The sequence below is a fragment of the Apium graveolens genome, chromosome 1, assembly GCF_009905375.1.
Source record: "Apium graveolens cultivar Ventura chromosome 1, ASM990537v1, whole genome shotgun sequence".
NCBI lineage: Eukaryota > Viridiplantae > Streptophyta > Magnoliopsida > Apiales > Apiaceae > Apium > Apium graveolens.
The window spans coordinates 168,641,781-168,656,648 of NC_133647.1; the positions used below are offsets into that span (position 1 = coordinate 168,641,781).

A 14,868-nucleotide genomic window follows, 5' to 3' on the forward strand; every position below is an offset into this window, starting at 1 on the left:
CCTCTATAATTAGAAGTTACAGAAAACATTTGTATACTTTCTAAAGAGTCAGGTATGAACTTAAAGCTTTTGCAGGAGTTCAAATTCAGAACGACCTTAAAGCTTTTCTAAGGAGCATTTTTTTATTGATAATGTTCCCTTTTGCTATCCGGATAACTTATACATTACATCGCCTCCTAAATCGCCAAACCCACTCAAACTTATGGAAAAACCTTGTACAACAATATGTTGTAGAATTATTAGTTGCAGAAAGGTTTTGTGAGTCTGTTGAGAAATTCTTCTCTCCACAATGCAGATACTACGAATACAACACATGTAATTTAGGTAAATAATGTGTTATTGCCCTTTAGAAACTATATGAAGACAATTGTTGTGGCACATGTGTTTGCCCAACAATGCGTCATGTGGATACATCATAGTACTAGGCAACCTTTATTACATTAATGTTTAGATAAGTATACATTGGCAATATTGTCTTAAGAGTCCTGATGATTTCTTGCATCAATAAGATTACTTCCACTTCTTAAATCCATGCATCTTTCCAGCTTTCCCAAACTTTCCGTGATGACCACCGTGCCCATAACCACTGTGTCCGTAACCGCTACCACTGTGAGCGTAGCCACCGTGACCATGACTGTGACTGTAACCCTGGTGGTTTCCATAACCACCTATGTTACCTGGCATTCCACCTAGACCACCAAATCCATGTCCTGAAACATTTAGCAGATAAATGAATGAAATAGCAAATAAACCAAGTGAAAAGAGATAGCAGAGGGAGAGTTTGAAGCATACCTGAGGGATACATGTGACCTTGTGGATAACCATGCTGATGGTTGTAGGATTGTGGTGGATATCCCGCAGCCGGTGGGTAGCTCTGTGGAGGGTAACCTCCCTGATAAGGGTATTGACCGTGATGAGAATTATGCCCAGATCCCCACATTTCTAAACTCTCTCCCAACACAAGAAATTATATTGAGTTGGATGCCCCTGCCTGATACCAGCTCAAGTGTAAGCTTCATTTATAAGAGGGAAATGAGGGGCATTCTGATTCCAAAGAATAGCCAGCCATACAGCCGCTACTCCACCTCTCTGGAAAAGAGATTCATATTACTTTTTATCTGTATGGAGTCATAACATGTCCAGCTTCACATATTGGGAATTAATGGAATATATGCTATCAATTTTGATTCTTAAACGTGTTTTTGGCGTGTTAGATTTTCGGATGAGAGGGAAGTAAAATAGCATATTGATGTTCTTTCTCAACCGATGTATTCTCAACACCTGCCTATATATATTCTCAACCAATGTAGATATTCTTTCTCCATGAAACATGACAATTTCACTTGACAAACACGTAAAATTTACAAGTAGGTAAATGGGGTGAAGCAAATGCTTAAAACATGACTGAAGCACAGAAAGTAGAAAGCATACTATCAATTAGCATCCAAACCAGGGAATAATCGACCTTTGAAACAAAAATTGTATTCTGGAATCAGGTTCAAATCTTAACCATCGTCATTTAATCTGATGCGACAAGAAATATAATTATAACCATAAAATACTGAACGTCACAATGACACCAAAGCTGTCATGAAAGCTGGACAGAAACTGGTGCCCCGGCAGTCCTTGGTGGTTGTGTCCTGGTTTAGGTAGATCATCCTGAGATCGATAAAAACATAAACTTTTACCATGAAAAGATGATAACATAGATTTTCCAATTGCAACGCTTGGGAAGCTCACGATCCTTCCTATTAGTGCAAGAGTGAACACTGACAGCTTTGTAGTGAATTGGACATGAAACACACTACCCGCATCTTCACATACAACTTAAGAAACACGTAGTCTGCATACATTAAAACAGAGTGCAAGATTAATGACTGATAACTTATAGGCCAGAGCAATGTAATGGCAAAAAACAATATCATCATTTAATCTTAAAATTCATTACTCTCCCTCACAAAAAATATATATATACATATGGGTCCCTCTCGAAAGCACAAGCTTCCATTCCTAACAGCAGCTGCCTCCACAATGTTCCTTACAGTACACCTCTTACATTAATTTGTCCTGTGAGTTAGTTATGTTAAAGTTTATGAACGTCCTGTTCTCTGATTACTTAATTACTTAATTAGCCTTAATTATTCTAATTTTAATTATTGGGTCTATATTCATTATTCTAATTTCAATTATTCGGTCGATCAATTTTAATTATATTAAAGTCAACTTCCATTATTAGCCTTAATTATTCTAATTTTAATTATTGGGTCTATATTCATTATTCTAATTTCAATTATTCGGTCGATCAATTTTAATTATATTAAAGTCAACTTCCATTATTAGCCTTAATTATTCTAATTTTAATTATTGGGTCGATTAATTCTAATTTTATTGAAGTCAACTTCCTCTATTATTTTACCAATTTCAATTATATTTTATATCAAACTTTATATCATTATAATTTATATTAAATCCAACTTCTTCTACCAATTTAATTTTTTTAATTCATATCGAATTCTATATTATTCTAATTTATTACTTTAGGCTAAATTAAATTTAAACAAATTAAATATAATTATTAAGATTTAGTTGATATAATGTGAGTCGGTTTAAAATAAAATAATAATAATATCAATTCTTCTAAAAAAATTATATTAATGAACTTGGATAAACAAAGTAATATATTTTATTTATTCAGGATAAAAAAATATATTATACAATTAATTCAGATTAACACAAAACTAAAATAAAAATACAATTCGACCAATAAAAATAAAATCATATATTCTAATTATTCAGTCTAAATCAAAATTATCTTATTGATCCAGATTTTAAAATAAAATAAAATAAAACTAAAAATAATTAGTTTTATTTGGTCGGTGTATTCGGCATCGGGTTAAAATAAAATAATGTAAACCACTTATTCGAGATAAATCAAATTAATATAAAATTAAGTATAATTCGTATCCTATTGATGTGAACTAAAAAAATCAAATTTTGATTAAAACATAAAAATTATTTTTAGTAAGTACACATATAATTATCAATAAAACTATATCGTTCAATCTCTAATATTGTCTTTTTCAAATATCTTTTATAAAGTTATAATTAATCGATTAAGTAATCACCATGTTAAAAATAATATTTTTTTAAGGTCCTAACATAATGGAGACATCATATTTTTACCCTCAATAAAATAATAATTTTGTTATAATAATATTTCCCCTACCAATGCAATGTTATCACTTTAAATAAGTTTAAATGTTCTAAAAAATTATGAACATATACGTCTACTAATATAATTATCATGAAGTTATGACATTTAAAGTTTTAAATGAATAAAATTTAGAATTGAATTCAAAATATTATTAAAATTTTATATAATATTAAAAAAATCTGGGCGATCCGTGCATCGCACGGGTTTTAAGTTAGTATATTATAATAATCCTACAATTTATTAATTATTAATTATGTTTAATAATTAATTGCTTAAGACCCAAGTTATCCTCTCGAGGAAAGAATCAATCTCAATAAACATTTTGGCATAGCCAATATTTCCTAATAATCCCATAATTTATTAATTGTTAATTATGTTTAATAATTAATTGCTTAAGGCCCAAGTTATTCGAGAGAAAAGAATCAATCTCAATAATTCAATAACGGAAAATATCTCTAAGCGATATTCTTCAAATCAGGAAGATATCACAACGCTCATATTAAATCAGATAAAATCAGTAATTACCACATTAACGAAACTTATCCCTAAAGTCTCTTAGGGATAAACCCAAATTTCACAGAACTGCGTAGTCTTGATCGAATATAAATTAGTACGCAGACATCTTGGAAAAGGGATCCGATACAGCTAGACAAATCGAGACACCTCTCAAGTCCAGCCTCTCTTTATCATAAACCTTAATCTCACAATTATACCTAAATTGCTCTATTATTCCAGCAACCCTACGATTTCGTGTTGTTACGAAATTTCTACAACAACATTTGGTGCTAGAATGAGAGGTTTATTATTCGAGGAGGACGAATAAATTTTACAAAATTCGTGGGGTTTATGGCTTATCCGTAAAGGGGGGTCGATGCGGATTACCAATAATGAAAAAAAAAACTAGTGGCACATCTATTCTATACGGCTATACAATAACACACAATTTGGCGCAGCCCAGGCAGTGCAACACGGAGTAGCAAAGTCAGTCTCATGGTGAATCACAAGACCCCGGGGGCGGCATGCAAACATGGCATTAAAAGAAAAAAAGGACAAGTAACTAGCAAGGTCACGCACGAAGACATAGAAAAAAAGGAAACTTTGTACATAACTTGAAACATGAAGATTAAAAGAAAACAAGGTAAGGATGTAATTTGCTGTGGAACCCGCGATGTACATCAAGAATAAAGGCAACCAACAAATCGATGTATTGTCGAACACAAGCAGGGCATGCATGGAAGGAGCAAGGCAGCTAACAAGTAAAGTGACCCAAAAACTCGAAGATAATTTTTCGAATTTTTATTTTAATATTAAGCAATTAATTATAATATGCTACACATGTAAAAATTGTGTTCTTAAATATTTTTATGCAGAGAAAAATATTAATTCGTGCGAGTCATATATTTTTATGATTGTAAAATTATTGTATCATTCTAATTTTAGACGACGCATATATTTTTGAAAATATCGTACGAGATATATATTTGAGAGAATTGTTGATTTTTAGAAGATCGTACGAGCTGCATATTTCTGAAATAGAAAATATTTATGCTAGTTGCATAATTTTGGGAAAATGTTTAAGAAAGAGAATTATTTTTGGGAACAATAAATATCGCGAAAATTTTAAATTAACATATTTATTATTTCTTAATTGTGTTTTAAAATATTTTACATATACTGTCGCGGTAGTACATATATGTCGAAAAATATTTTCAAACTTGTGAATTGGAATTGCTAAGTTGGGTAGCTGAGACAACCACTTGGAAGGATATACAATATGGATTGTGAACTTGTTTATTATTAAAACCTTATGCCTAGATAGGCAAAAAGATTACAAATGGAAAGATTGAAGGTGCGAGCTCACCTTATCTCAAGTATAGAAAGAGATTGAAGGTCGATAGTTTCACATTATCTCAAGTACAGAAAGAGATTGAAGGTAGGGAGTTCCACATTATCTTATGTTGAAGGCATGTTTGTTAATCTTATTACATTCATATAATACTAGCAGTTTATCTCAACAATACTATTTCACAATCCGCTACTATACTTATCTTGAAGAGTGTCTACGTCAAAGTCTAACTTAATAATGATATTCACAATGATTTTATAAATTTGTGCTCGCGCAACCACGAACAAGAGAAATATGTATCTTTTTTGGATCTTGCATGGTCTCGCACGTGCATTTTATAATTGTTTTGAGCACGAAGGTGCTCTATGTTATGAACTAAACACTGATTTTCAGTTGTTTCGCGCGATCGAAGAATGTTTAGTTCTCCGCTACAGCAAACTACACTGAAAAACTGGGGGTGGTTGTTTTGCCATATTTTGGCATAACTAATATTTTCTAATAATCTCATAATTTATTAATTATTAAATATGTTTAATAATTAATTGCTTAAGGCCCAAGTTATCCTCTCGAGGAAACGAGAAAAAAATCAATCTCAATAAATCAATAACGGAAAGTATCTCTAAACGATATTCTTCAAATCAGGAAGATGTCACAACGCTCAGATTAAATCAGATAAAATCGGTAATTACCACATTAACGAAACTCATCCCTAAAGTCTCTTAGGGATAAGCCCAAATTTCACAGAAATGCATAAGCTTGATCCAATATAAATTGGTATGCAAGCATCTTGGAAAAGGGATCCGATACAACGAGACAAATCGAGACGCCTCCCAAGTCCATCCTCTTTTTTCATTAACCCTAATCTCACAATTATACCTAAATTGCTCTATTATTTCAACAACCCTCCGATTTCGTATTGTTACGATTTTCCTCAAACAACAAATACGAATATAAAACTTTATTGCAATCGACTTAGAATTTATAATAAATGTTTGAACTTATATTAGAAAATCAATATAAACTAAATACCGAAAATTTCTTAATATATATAATATAAATATATATTCTAACATTCCCCCTCAAATTCACGATACTGCAACAATGAGCATTGAGAGTTTGTCAGATAAAAAAATGAAATCGCGAAATAAAGTGAACCTTTGTAAAAATATCAGCAATCTGAAGCGAAAAAGGAACAAAAGGCAAGAGATAGTGCCTTACAGCACATGATGGCGAGTAAGATAACAATCAATTTTAATATGTTTAAAAAATATGTTTAGCGCGCTCATAAAATACCGAATTACGTGCAATATGAATTGCACTCCTATTATCACAATATAATGAGGTGGAAATAGGAAGGCTAACACCCAAATCTGCTAGTAAGGGACGTAACCAAACAATCTCACAAGTAGTGGAAGCCATGACACGATACTCAGCTTTTGAAGACGATCTCGAAACAACATCTTATTTTTTACTCTTCCGTGAAATAAGAGAATCACCAATAAAAATATAAAAACCAGTTATGGATTTACGATCCTCTGGATCACCAGCCCAATCAGCATCACTATAAGCACGCAACCCTAAAGATGAGTTAGAAGAAAACAAAAGACTCTGAAACTGAGTCCCTCGAAGATACCTGAGAATACGAAGAACTGCAGCCCAATGTACGGTAGTAAAAAAAGTGACAAATTGACTAATTATATGAACATCATGTGCAATATCCGGACAAGTAACAGTGAGATAAATAAGACTATCAACAATCGTGTGATATAAAGTTTGTGTGGAATGTTACTATCATTGTAATATTACAATATTTAGCACTTAAAGTTTAAACTCAAAATGCTAGTTTGTGTGGCATCTTCCTATATTGGGCTTCCTATGGCTGGGTTTGGCAAAACGGTACTTTAGAGTAGCATATTTGATATCTCTGCGAAAATGTTACATGATCTAGAGTTTTAATTAAACGTTAAATTATTCGATATTTTAAAGTGTTATTTAGGATCATTTTCGCAGCTTGTATTATTTAGGACATTTAGTATCCAAATTATGCATATATTAATAGTGTACATATATTAATAGTGTCGCATGACTGATATAATTGGTTAAGCCGACAAAAATAAAATTTAATTAAAATTAAATGTCTTGCTAAAACCAAATTAAAATTTAATTAAAAGTACATGTAACGTAGCCCGGATCAGCTAGTCGGAATGAAAGGGCTAAACTATGATTAAACTAAATAGTGGTGAAATGAAATTTAGTACCACCAGAAGTATAATTGGAGTAAGGGAGTTAATGTGGTAAGTTTTGGTCGTCAGGTTAGGTTAACATTATAATTAGAATAAGTGATTAGGTTAATATTGTAATCAGAAGAAGAGACATAAACTTACACAACAACCAACACATTATACACAACTCACGATAGATACTCAAAATTAATTTTTAACAATGTAAGATATAATTATAATTTTAATAGTAGTTAGCAATTGATAAAATTTAAATCTATTAACATTTCGACTCAATAATATAACCAAAATTTACATAAAGTAAAAATAAATTCAAACCAAAAAATTGTAAAATAAGAAATTAAAGGTAAGATATCAAAATGTCGTAAAAAGTTAAAAACTAAAATAAAACTAAAACACATTACAAATTTGTATATTAAAATGTTATAATAAGTTAAAATTAAATAAAACTAAAACATATTACAAATTTGTCATTTCATAAGTATTTGAAGTAATTATATTTTTGAAGTAATATTAAATTAAAATTGAAAATATTATTAATTTTTAAATCTTACATGAATTGAACGAGATTTGTAAAATATTTTTTTGCAAGTTTACTCTGAAATCAATAATTAGTTATATATATATATTATAGTAAAGTTATTGAGTGGAAAAAACATATATTAATTTTAAAAATAAAACAAAACATAAAATTTTATGAGAGATGACTAAATGAATTAATAAAATTCAACTTTTAAATATCAATTCATAAATTTTTAAATTTAAAAATATTATTTATTATAAAAATAAACTCATACTAAAAAATTTCAAAACATCACATGCACGCATTAAACTAAACTAGTAAAAGTTATAGGCATAATTAATTAAGTAAAAATTAGTTAACTAGCAATAAATCAGACACGCCGTCCGTAGAAAAACTTCAGATATATGCCTCAAAATACTTGCCCATTTTGAAGGGAAAATTTATTCACTTAGCCAATAAAAAGATATATGATAGCCAACAGTGTACATAAAAGAGTTTGGAGATGAGGAAACTAGCTGAACAAACAGAAAATGGTACCAGATAATGAGATAATGCAAATCACAATATTGGAGATATATATCAAATAATTGCAAGATTTGTAAACCATGTGACAACATTAGACAGTTTCAGGGAGGAGAAACAAAGAGAGGTTGGTCTAACATAATAATAAAATTTCTTAAGCATGAATGATTTAGGATGTCACGATGTAGAACCTGTGTTTAATCCAAAAGCAATCCGAGATTATTATTTTCTTGATAGTTATGGTGTTGAGAAAGAAGTTTTGCAAGAGTTTATAATGAAAGCTAAGCAACATCTTGCTGCAGTTGGATGGACTTTTCGTAACACTTTAGACAAGTTTAGCAACAGGATTAAGGTAAAGTATGTTCCTCCAAATGGTAAGAGACAACATACTACTCTTAAATCTGCATGCAAGTTCCATCTGGATTGTGAATATGGAGGGGTTGATGAAGAAATTAAATCTTCGGATAAGTGTGGAAAGAAGAGAAAGGCACGTCATGACGATGAAAGGAATGTTGGGAAGAATGAGGTTAAGGTTAAGGATTTCGAGAGAACAGATGAGGAAAGCAGTTTGTGTTTGAATAATCGGCAATTCAGTTTTGATGATTTTGAAATGGAAGATGGAGTGAAAGAAGTTCAACGTAGGATGAGAGCTTTACATTTGGAAAATGGGGAATTTAAGTTTGATGATTCTGAATCCGATGATTCTGGAAGAAACTTTAGTGTTGGCAAAACTACATTGAATTGTGATAATAATGGTTATCATAAGAAGATGGACAATGTGGTAGAGGTGGACGATTCTAGTGAAGAAGAAGAAGGCCGAGAAATTAAGTCCAGGAAATTGAAGAAGAAAAAGGTAAGATTTGTAGAGGAATTACTAGAAATTGGCAAAACGAGATCTAATGCTCTGCAGAAAAGGAAGAGAAGGATCACTGCTTGTGATCTTTTTGGTGAAAGAATGTTGCGGTGCATGCAAGGTATTTGAATTAAGATTATTAGCAATTTTGTTTAACATCAAGTACGATGATCATCGCTCTTTCTGTAATTTAGAGCATCCATAATTTCCATCACTTTCTGAGTAATTATTTGGTATTACAGAGGAAACTGAACGTTATCATATGCTCGTGAAAATTTGATATTATTTGGTTTCATTCACTGCAGAAAGCCGAATTCTTAAGTATCATGCTAGGGATTATATATATGATTATGTTTCTCTAAATGTGACAAGCATATATGCTAGTATACACAACACTTGACAAACTATTATTACTCTCCCGGTGAGAAAATGGAACAAAGGTTGGATTGTATACAAACAAGCACAAATAGTTCAAACTGTATTTCAGAAAATAAATGCTTTAGTACAATAGCCAGATATTAGAGGGATGATGTTACAAATTTTATATCATAGTGTATTATTTGTAATTTTATTAATAGATTTTATGATGAGTAAAGAAGATTTAAATGGATCACTTCCACTTCTTCAACTTCCCATGTTTTCCAAATTTTCCGTGCTTGAATTTGCCATGTTTGTGTCCATAGTATCCACCGTGCCCGCCATAGCCGCCATGGACATAACCACCGTGACCATAACCGTTGCCATGGGCCATATGGTTAGCACCATATGAGGCTGCAGCACCAGCAAGCATTCCTACTACACCAGTTCCATGGCCTGAATATATTGGTATACACTCTAAAGTCTTAGGAACCAACATCAACATACAAAAAAACAGTAGATTGTTTTGTGTTGCCTTTACATAATTTTTACAGTCTTTAAATTAAACAGGCAGAATTTGTGTTTGTGTGTTGGTGTACTTACCTGAATGGTGGGAATAGCCATGAGGGTATCCGGATGGTCCATAGGTCGGTGGAGGACATCCAGCTACGGGAGGGTAGCTCGGGGGAGGATAGCCCCCGTAGCTCGGATATTGTCCATGATGATGGTGGTGATGATTATGGCCACTTCCCCACATTTCTTTGCCAGTAAATAGATTGATGAAACTTAACTCAGCCTAGATTTAGAATTTATAGGAGAAACAAAGAGTTGTGAGGAATAATCTTTACTTATAATACTACAAATTACTCAAGAATCACGAATGTTACAGTGTGAAGAGAATATGCCAACATTTTCTTTAATCTTTCTAGCCTGAGAAGTAAGCTGTTTGATGGGACTTGGTGAATGGGCTAGTTCCAATTTAACAACATAACAGAATAAAGCAACATTTATTTGATGTGTGAACAAATCATTGAGTGGGACGTCAAGTTTCTGAGGGGCACTAGTGTGCATATGACTTGGAAATTTTTTAGTTTCAGTGCTTGATTGCTAAGTTATAAATGGTATTGGAATAAAAACATTTTTCTGTTATGTGCATTAGAGATGCTGGACTTGGTCCTTGCAATCAATCAAATCAGAGTTCTTGCATACTGATCAGTGACCAACCTAGATCGTCATCTTATCTTATAATCTGCAACCAACATTCTTACAAGAAAATTTCAGTTGAAGACGATATGTTTTCTTCTGTATCACAGGTTATATGTTATATGCCATATGAAAGCACATCGGAGACCTGCAATTCTTCTATATCCAAACTTTAAATACAGAAGGCAAAGCCTACCAGCAACCTCTTTCTGTCAAAACAGTAAAGCATTTCTCTGAATCTTAACAGCGGCCAGAAAATCAATTAGCTATAAACAAATTTATTCAACCTTAACAGTACTTCGGAAATTAGTTAACCCTTGAGAATAAGTAGGGTACCATCTCCAAGGAGCATCCAGTAGAACACCGGAACAAGCCATATGCTCTCCTTTCATTATACATACCAGCACAGAAAAATCACTAAAGTAAAAGTACGACGTGCATTCTAAATGCCACGAAATAAAAATTGTTTACAAAAAAAACTAAAACCTAAACATCCCATGAAGTTTATGTGTCCCTGTGACGTGATTGATATGTTATCTAATAATTTACTAGAAGGCGCAAGAAGAATCATCTAAAAACTAAGACAAGGAACCTGCAGTTTCAGGACTTGGCTAGACAGACTAGTCTAACCTTGATTTTAAACATTCATTTTCTCCGGAGGAAAACTACAAGGTGAGCAAAATATAGTTTATACAAATAAAAGGTGAGCAAAATATAGTTTATACAAATAAAAGAACCTCAATCAGTGAGATGTACAACCCCTTTGATTCTTAAAGAAGTAACAACAATCCATAAATTAACAAGTACAATTAACAACAGGCCTCAGTACTGCAAATGAGCATTCAGCAGTACTGTGGCCCAAAATGAAAACTAGCAAATTGCTAGGACTGCAAACAAGAAATGTTTCTGTTATTTTATTAATCAAAAAGCCATGACTTAAGACACTTGGGTGAAATTACTTCCACTTTTTGTATCCATGCTTCTTGCCCTTCCCATGCTTTCCGTGCTTAAATTTTCCATGGCCATGCTTCAACTTTCCATGGCCATAGCCTCCCATGCCTGGCATGCCCATGGGGCCATGCGCATAGCCACCATGTCCGTGCCCGTGTCCATGAGTCATGTGATGAACACCATAAGCTGCTGCACCACCAGCGACCATCCCTGCTACTCCATAACCTAATATTTATTATATTTAGAATAGGAAAAATTAGTGGCCCGGATCTAAGAGAACAGCAAAGTCAACAAAACTGAGAAACTGAATTTAAGAAGAACACATATTCAACCCGGTTCTCATTTTATAAATAATCAGACAGATTATTTCGCCTATTATGAGCCTCCTGCCTCTTATTGCTCGGCTCAAACCAAGTCCATGAGCACGAGGCACACACCTCTTTGAAGAGGATCACATCAGCTGCGGCCTGAGGCAGACAAACTCTGCTTAAATGTGCCTCTTGCCTATGCCACTGCCTGGGCGAGCAGCAGTGGTCTCACATACAGACCGCATGATTAAATCAAATTATTTCCCCTAATGTTTTGTGCTCCTTTATATTTCAGTAGAGCATACTAATATATTACTGAGAGGAACAAACAATAATTTTTCACAATGAAATAAGTTAGCTATGAAACAACAGTAGAAATTCAATTACTACAACCTGAATGCTGTCCAGCAGGAGGGTAGCCGTGGGGAGGATGATGACCATGCGAAAACATTCCCTTATCTTGATCATTATGTTCGTTGCCTGGTGGAGGATAACCCCCACCTGCTGGAGGATACCCCTGTGGAGGATACCCCCCGCCTGCTGGAGGATACCCTTGTGGAGGATACCCTCCATCAGCTGCAGGATATCCCTGGGGAGGATAACCTCCACCTCCTGGTGGGTACTGCCCTGGAGGATAATTACCATGCGAAGACATTCCCCTATCTTGATCGTTATGTTCGTTGCCACCACCCATTATTCATTACCAGAGAGGTTCGTGATGATACTCTGTACCTGTACAGATAATGTTAAACTGGTGAAACAAGGATTAGCATATTGAACAAGATAAGCACTCTATCATGGAGACAGATTATACATCTGGAGTAAAATAGCAAGAAGCGGTCAACTAATCGAGTTAATTTCATTTCAATAGATAATTAAAATGCAAAATGCTTCTTAACATGCTGAGAAGAACATTGAATTAAAGTTGGTATATAACCTAGTACCATCTGAAGCATACCGCTCTAAAGGTATGTACTTAATCTATCATTAGACCCTTAAAGTCTCCTTCATAATTTACACAAACCACATTTATTTTAGCAACAAATTAATAGAACACTGCCAATGCAAGACAGGAATCAAATTCGATCTAGCGTCATCTCTATTTTTCGGTATTCTAAACAATAAAAACTCAAATCAAAAGTATTTAATAGCAAATATATTATGTAAAATAAAACTATCAGTATATATTATGTAAAATAAAACATCCATAATGTACCCTTCTATACTATCCTTCCACTCGGAGAGAAAGCTCAACTGACATGTAAAAGAAACCCAAAACCATCGCTCCTTACATCGCAATTCGCAAATGTATCATCCATCCCCAAAATTATAGCATCCCAACTTCCATTCTAACCATTTACAAAATTTCAATCTGATCACAACTTCAAATGATTATATCAGGAAAAGAAAGTACCTAGCGCATACGGCTCTTGTCGAAAGGTGCTGTCTACACAACCTTAGTTATCTTACCACGAAGAATTTGTTCTTGAGGTTCGATCAAGACTTTAATATATCATCTAGGAACTGATCCCCACCCAATGTTGGATGGGATACAGCAGCCGCATTGTTTCATTGCGGGTGCACTCACCCGCCGCCGCAATGAAACATTGCGGCAGCCCGCAATGTAATATTGCGGCTGGTGTATCTCAGCCAAGTTGGTCGTGGATAATTTCCCTATCATCTATCCCTTATATACTTTTAAGATTATCTCATATAGACCAAGAAGATTTCTCAAATTTCTCAAAATTCGATTTTAATCCATCAAAACAAGTAAAATGTACCTTTGTGAAGCACACGCAGAAGATTTCAACAACCAATCACTTTGGCCCTTTTTTTATTTTAAAATGTAATAGGAATTTCAAAGACTTATCTTCATGCATGTAACCAAACCATGAATATGTAAGCAACCATATATGATGATACAAGAAACGTAAAATTCAGGGGAAAAAGGAGAATTAAAGAGCCTTACGGATATAGTAGGAAGAATGCTAGAGAATCCTGAAATGCAGATGTTGTAAGAAAAAGTAGTTATCTAAATGTGAATGGAATAGAAAGGACTAAGAAATAGATGTATGTATCTTTCATTTTTTAGGCGTTTTTCTAGGCGTGTAATAACCGGATTTTAATTTACTTTCAAACACGTATTTGGCTTGTTTTCCCCATTTTGCATGCTGTTTTTTTGGATGGCAGGGGATTGATTTTAAAAAGTGGCTGTACAGTGTTGTTAAAAAAATAAAATTAATGTTTGATAATATTTTTGATATTAATATATTTTGATGTAAAAAATTATTAAAATAATAATTTTTTCAATGAAATTTGATGATAAAATCAGTAGCCGTTTTTTGCAAAAACTGAAAATTAATATTTTCCAATAGCACGAGAAGCATATTTACTCTCATACCATGATGAAAAACACTTTTCAAAAAAGTAACTTTTAATTTTTACCAAACTGATTTTAAGCTGTTTTTCATTAACAGCAATTTCAAATACATCATAAATCGAAAGTAATTAATTTATTTTATAAGACTTTGTTTGATTGGGATTAGGTTGGGTTAAGTTAGGTTTGGTTAGATTAGGTGGGATTGGATTGAGCCTCTGTCTTATTTGGATACAAGGTCGGAGAAGAATAGGTTGCCAAAAAAAATTATTATCCTGCAATAAAAAATTTCTCAACTAAAAATTTGTCGAATTCACACTGCTATTCTCAATTCTCATTATTTTTCCTTACTTCAATTCCCTCACTTCCAGTATTCAATTTGTATTTATCATATTTGTATACAAAGATTTACATATAACATTTTGTATTTTCCACTTACATGGTTCAAATCTACCACTATCAAATTTTGAATTG

The 14,868-nt window shown here is 33.0% G+C and overlaps 3 protein-coding genes across 7 annotated transcripts; all 3 read right to left on the minus strand.

The window, feature by feature from the left end:
- Positions 1 to 319: 319 nt before the first annotated feature.
- LOC141670629 (uncharacterized) lies at positions 320 to 1,003 on the minus strand. The gene is made up of 2 exons (XM_074476574.1): positions 793 to 1,003; positions 320 to 710 (listed from the first exon to the last, which is right to left on the minus strand). The coding sequence occupies exons 1-2, from the start codon at positions 938 to 940 to the stop codon at positions 511 to 513; spliced, it is 348 nt and encodes a 115-aa protein (XP_074332675.1). The 5' UTR covers positions 941 to 1,003; the 3' UTR covers positions 320 to 510.
- An 8,579-nt stretch (positions 1,004 to 9,582) lies between these two features.
- On the minus strand, positions 9,583 to 10,349 carry LOC141670669 (uncharacterized). Its single transcript, XM_074476622.1, has 2 exons — positions 10,159 to 10,349; positions 9,583 to 10,011 (listed from the first exon to the last, which is right to left on the minus strand). The coding sequence occupies exons 1-2, from the start codon at positions 10,310 to 10,312 to the stop codon at positions 9,809 to 9,811; spliced, it is 357 nt and encodes a 118-aa protein (XP_074332723.1). The 5' UTR covers positions 10,313 to 10,349; the 3' UTR covers positions 9,583 to 9,808.
- A 1,155-nt stretch (positions 10,350 to 11,504) lies between these two features.
- On the minus strand, positions 11,505 to 14,137 carry LOC141670637 (glycine-rich protein A3-like). Of its 5 annotated transcripts, none has more exons than XM_074476584.1 (3): positions 13,987 to 14,137; positions 12,411 to 12,749; positions 11,505 to 11,934 (listed from the first exon to the last, which is right to left on the minus strand). In XM_074476584.1, exons 2-3 carry the CDS (start codon positions 12,709 to 12,711, stop codon positions 11,714 to 11,716), a joined length of 522 nt encoding a protein of 173 aa, XP_074332685.1. In that variant the 5' UTR covers positions 12,712 to 12,749; positions 13,987 to 14,137; the 3' UTR covers positions 11,505 to 11,713. The 5 variants fall into 5 exon arrangements, with proteins under 5 accessions (XP_074332685.1, XP_074332706.1, XP_074332691.1 ...); XM_074476605.1 differs by having other exon boundaries at positions 12,411 to 12,768; positions 13,987 to 14,064; XM_074476590.1 differs by lacking the exon at positions 13,987 to 14,137 and adding an exon at positions 13,799 to 13,948.
- Positions 14,138 to 14,868: the final 731 nt, after the last annotated feature.

Bases quoted from the DNA above. Each gene is read 5' to 3' on its own strand.
- LOC141670629 (XM_074476574.1), bottom strand. From the start codon at position 940: ATGTGGGGATCTGGGCATAATTCTCATCACGGTCAATACCCTTATCAG. The intron at 711-792 runs GTATGCTTCAAA...TAAATGTTTCAG, and splicing joins AGGTCACATGTATCCCTCAG to GACATGGATTTGGTGGTCTA.
- LOC141670669 (XM_074476622.1), bottom strand. From the start codon at position 10,312: ATGTGGGGAAGTGGCCATAATCATCACCACCATCATCATGGACAATAT. The intron at 10,012-10,158 runs GTAAGTACACCA...CAATATATTCAG, and splicing joins TGGCTATTCCCACCATTCAG to GCCATGGAACTGGTGTAGTA.
- LOC141670637 (XM_074476584.1), bottom strand. From the start codon at position 12,711: ATGGGTGGTGGCAACGAACATAACGATCAAGATAGGGGAATGTCTTCG. The intron at 11,935-12,410 runs GTTGTAGTAATT...AATAAATATTAG, and splicing joins TCCTGCTGGACAGCATTCAG to GTTATGGAGTAGCAGGGATG.